The 5,201-nt window shown below is 37.4% G+C and overlaps 1 protein-coding gene across 1 annotated transcript; it reads right to left on the reverse strand.

Moving 5' to 3' along the window:
* Window positions 1-4,834, reverse strand: LOC126618744 (protein TIC 22-like, chloroplastic). The gene is made up of 7 exons (XM_050286892.1): window positions 4,107-4,834; window positions 3,913-3,987; window positions 3,249-3,308; window positions 792-851; window positions 626-706; window positions 518-553; window positions 1-328 (listed from the first exon to the last, which is right to left on the reverse strand). The coding sequence occupies exons 1-7, from the start codon at window positions 4,671-4,673 to the stop codon at window positions 248-250; spliced, it is 960 nt and encodes a 319-aa protein (XP_050142849.1). The 5' UTR covers window positions 4,674-4,834; the 3' UTR covers window positions 1-247.
* Window positions 4,835-5,201: the final 367 nt, after the last annotated feature.

The raw sequence follows: 5,201 nt of genomic DNA on the forward strand, positions 1-5,201 counted from the left end.
TCGACGAAAAGAACGAAGATTCTACTTCCCGATATGCGATATCAACAAGCTACAGAATAAAACCGGATCGGATGGCCAGGAGAACAAACAATTTCAAGTTGCTGGTAAGCCCAGTGAATTACAGATGGGTATATAACTACAAGCACAAAATCTAAACCCTACTAGATTAAACTCTTCATAAGTAATTTTGTATTAGACTAATGTTCTTGCCAAAGGTGCCACGTAATGCGAGCTCCTTGCAGTATGCCTATTGCTTGTTGGGATCAGTAGAGATGTCAAATCCAGGAGGGATGAAGACGACGTCATCCCACGTTGATGTAGAACCCTCCTGCAATATTTCATTGTTACTTTTGCTTTCTAATTGCCCGCAAGATAGGAGGAAAACGATTCAAAACTATTGAGAAATGAGCGAAACATTTGTTTAGTTTTTGTAGCTCAATCCTAGCGCTCCACAGTCTCCTGGTCGTTGATTTATAAACAACAATTGATAATTGTAATAAGAAAAACGAATGCCTACCTTCATCCCCTTTATGACTTCCTCAAGAACAGCAACCTACAACACAATAGAATAAGTAAACAGAAAGATAAGTTCTGCTACACCGTCAATAGGTCCTGAAACCCATACCTGAACATCCCCTGGTCTGAAGGCAGGATTTAATTGATTCTGGTCACGAGAAGCTCTTGATAGTGAATTTTCCAAATCCTCCTAAAAATTTCTAAGAATAAGTAAAACCGCAATATTCATGCCAAAACAAGCTAGATAATGCAAGCAAGGGTATTGTTTAACTGACCTTCCTGAAAAATACTGGACGATAGCTCTTGCTTTGGCTTTTCAGAACCAAGCTCCTTGACTAATCAAATGTTTAATCAGGTTAACAAATATATTAGCATGGGAATTCATGCAAGAAGTTTGTGATGAAGACAAATGTCAAAAAAAAATCAGAAAGCCATACAAAATTCTAGTAAGCCAGTTTGGAAGCAGAAATAACTTTAGGAAACGCTAGTCGCTAAAAGAATAAGATTAAATCACAGTTTGGGTCCAAAAAGTTTGGCCTAGCCAGCCTCAAGACGGAATTCTACTGTCCACAATAGATCAGTTTCCAACCAAAGGTTATTATCAGTTTAAAACAGGTCGACCTATATATCATAAAGAGCAAGATTGTGCAGCATGATTCATGAGAAATAGCAGGTCTGAATGAGAATGGGCATGGACATCCCAGTTTGAAGGCATTTTTTCATATATCAAGCAGTAAAATGGATATCCATATGACTTTTTTTAACGAAAAAAACTGGACCATTAATCACAAGATTAATTTCAGAACCGGTTTAACTCATAAAGATCCATGTTTATTGGAATATAGATACATGCTTATATTGATTGTACAATTAATTACATTGCACTACTGCGCGATTTCTTAGCAAACTTTCAAAAAGACATTCAATACGCAATAGTGAGAAGCTCCCATGCAGGAAACAGATGCAACTTGGGCATACAGCCATAATTAGTTTGGAAAACCCGATGCATCCACTGCTGGTTTGAAGCTCTAGAACTGTGAATTGCAGGGTTTGAAAGGTTAACAAGCTTTTGCATCCAAATTCTATGGTTAAATAATTTTTTTTCATAGAAACACACTTGGGAAACTGACCTATTAATTTTGGCCAAGAAAAAGAACAAATTACTGTTCCTAATAAGAGGAATATTCAGTTTAGCACCATGTGGTTTGTGCCAGAATAAGCTTACTGCGCCCCCTTGTGCCAGAATAAGAGAAAACAGAAATGTGCACGTGTTTGGCACTAGCACAGTAAATGGTGAGTACTACAATCAGTCTGATGGGTGCTTTCCTGAATAAGTTGAAGCCAAAGAGTATAAGACTTAGACGGACATGCACTAGCACCTAAATGGTCTGCACCGAAACGACATAGTCTACCACCAAACTAATGCAGCAGTCTAGATGTCACCGTGGATAAACTATATGAATTGAGTGACAAACCTTATCCAAGTAAGGTCAACGTAAGAAACCTAAGAGCTAATGCCTGATGTTTTCTCTTTAATTTTCTTATACTTCCATGCATCCATAGGAAGCTACTTTGACTTCGCTTCAGTTTCTTCAATTGAAAAGAAACAAATTTCTCAAAAATTTAAAAGCAAACTTGACAAGACCCAAAGGACACAACATTGTGGGAATACAAAGGGTGAACAAAAAGGAGAGAGATAACAGTGTATCCCACTCTCCAGCAATAAAAAAAGAGCCCTCACATATAGATCTTTGTTTTGTCTCTACCATTTTTGTTCCTTTCACAGTTGAATTTCAAAACACATTTAAAGATCTTAAACCTAGAAACCCAATTTTTTTAATCTCTTTGCAAACCCACCTCAATCTCAACCCTTCCAGGTTAGTGCCAATTCTTCTCCTATTTAACTCATTAACAACCATTAATTTTTCACAGTTTCTACACCTTTAGAATATCACCTGACCTGAAATTAGGCTGAAGCCATGCAGCATATTTCCTAGATTCAACGACAAGGATATTGATAGTGGAACATCACAAATTTCCCCAACTGGGTACTTCGAATTGATGCTATGATGGTATAACTCGTTCTCAAGTTGATTATAGATTGAAAATGCCATGTTCTTTTTATTCGTTCTTACACTTTTATTCTGAAGCGAACAAGGCAGTAAGTTATATCTTTTAAACTTCAGGGTGGCAAAGTGATGCCAAATTATTAAAAGCAGAAAAAAAGTCGACAAAACCCCCTCACTTTCCTTATTAGAAAAATACAACCACCAAATGGAAAACATCATAATGGCATATTGAAAAGGGCGACATTAGCAAGGTTTGGAGTTATCCATTCTAGAAAATGAAAGCTGTTGAATAGATAATGAGAAAAAGTTTTAAAAAAAATATGTGAAGTAAATCAAAGGAAGGTTAGTAAACAAAATATATCATCTGTCAAAGTTGAAGCACCCAACTCAAAACCACATTGGCAATGAGTGGATCAGTTCAGAATTTTACATAATAGTGACCATGTGGATGTTTTATATTCACATGGCTGGAATGAGCCAAAGATGTGAATCAATCAAGAACGTGTAATCAAATTAGTGTAGACATTTTGCCAAAAAAAATAGTTTAGACAAAGGAATGAGTTACCTACAAAAAGGAAACCAAGTTGAAGCAAACAGCAAACTACAGGCCTTCAACTATACAGTATATGACTAATTAAAATTGGGAAAAGCTAAAAGTAGAACCTGGAAAACTGGTACACCAGGAAAGCCATCATCATCAGAAGTTCCAACCTTTTCTCTCTCCTACATAGGGGATCACAAAACAAACATAAGACTTGAATATGGAGGAACGAGAGGTAGAGAGAAATCATTTTCTGGCAGAAGAGTACCATGCATGCATTTAGCTTATATCTTTTATGAAACCAAGTTCAAACCCCAATATCTTTTTGCAGATTTCTCAAGACCAAAGCCAATCACACCCTACTGCAGTGACGTCCATTAAAATGTGTATGTATTAATCTATGGGAACTTACAAGGTATTTAGTTTCTAAATCTGCAGTTTGAAAAGGATGGGAGGGCTGATGTTCATATACATCCTTTTATATGACAGCTTCCCTAGGTTTTGACTGTATCTTATGTATTGAGTAAGTATTTTAAAACTAAAATCGTTAAGGCATCCTTGCCTATTCAGTATCGAATCAAATGTGAATTTACAGAGCTAGCACGCAATACATACATATGGATAAAGCATGGGGTGACAGACTTGCAGTTATTTTCTTGTTGTTTCAGGATGAATCCGTTATAGTTATGTTCAAATAATCAAAACTTCGTGTTAAATTGACAAAATTCAACTCCGGAAAATAACCGGTGTATTTAATTACTATTCTTGTGCCAGCATCTTACGCACCTTAAGCGCATTCTTGACTTGAGAATACTCAGGAATCAACCTGAAGGCTACTCCATCGACCTTGAGCTGAAAAACCTGCGAAACCAACACCCATTAACCTCCACCAATCCTTAATTTATCCAATTTCAAGGTAACAGAAAACCTAAATAAACAAAAACATGAATAAAATTTCATCAAGTTATTCACATTCCCACCTTATTTAAAGCCACAGCCACCACTTTCGACCCGCTTCGCATTCCGGGGTCCATAATCCTAATATGCTCAAGAAGTGCATCCGCATCCTCTTTCTTGAAACAAAACAATCCCAGAGACTTCCCAGTGGAAGCACCAGAAACCAACACGAATTCCTCCGAGGCATTACTGAGAGCATAAACCGGCACGCCGGCAAGCCGCTCTTCGATGTCCTCGGTGGTCATGGCGGCTTTAGACCCGCCACCAGGGGAATTGGCGACCTGGGTTTTGTTACTCACCGCAATTCGACCCCAAACTGGGTTCTTGCCAGAAGAATGCACCGGATTGAAGCTCGAAAACCTGGAATCGAATGCCTGTTTTGCTTGATTCTGGAGGTTGGAGAAGGTGGATTGCAGGTGTGTTTGGAGGGAAGAAGGGTTCGGGTTGAAGAGGGGAAGGTGGGAGAGGTGGTGGAGGAAACCGGAGCAATGGTTTTGGAGGTTGGTGAAAGCCTGTTGGAGGCTGAGTTGGGGCGGATTGTGTGTCGGTGGTGAGGAAGTTTTCGGGTTATTGGAGTTTCCCAAGTTCATTTTTCTCGAGAAATCGATTCACAGAAGAAGAGAAGAAAATCGATGAGAGTTGAAGAGTGAGTGAGAAGTGAGAGGGGAAGAGACGAGGGTTTATCCAACAAGGGGTTTTGGAATCTACCTTTTTACCTTTTTTTTTTCTTTTTTTGTTCAGTTTGTTTTTCTTTTACAATTTTTTTTTTTCAGGAAAAAATTTATTAATATATAACCACCACAAAGTTGTGATATTAGTTATAGCACATGTATGATCGTATAAATCATTAATAAATTATTTGTTAACGAAAACAAGGTCAAATACAATGAATTTGAATTGAACATAGCAAGATTTATAGACGATAAACTTAGATTGCACAACTAATTCAACCAAGTTCAATGAACGAAAGATATTAATTTTCTCTTTATAGAATTCTTTCATGGATACGTGTATTTGTTGTACTATATAATGATATGTTTTAGGAAATTTCGTCCTCAAATTTTACTATTTAACTTTTCGTATTTTGTATTTATGCGAATTTTTGTCTAGAAGCGTGA

The sequence above is a fragment of the Malus sylvestris genome, chromosome 4 (assembly GCF_916048215.2).
Source record: "Malus sylvestris chromosome 4, drMalSylv7.2, whole genome shotgun sequence".
In the NCBI taxonomy this organism is placed as follows: Eukaryota; Viridiplantae; Streptophyta; class Magnoliopsida; order Rosales; family Rosaceae; genus Malus; species Malus sylvestris.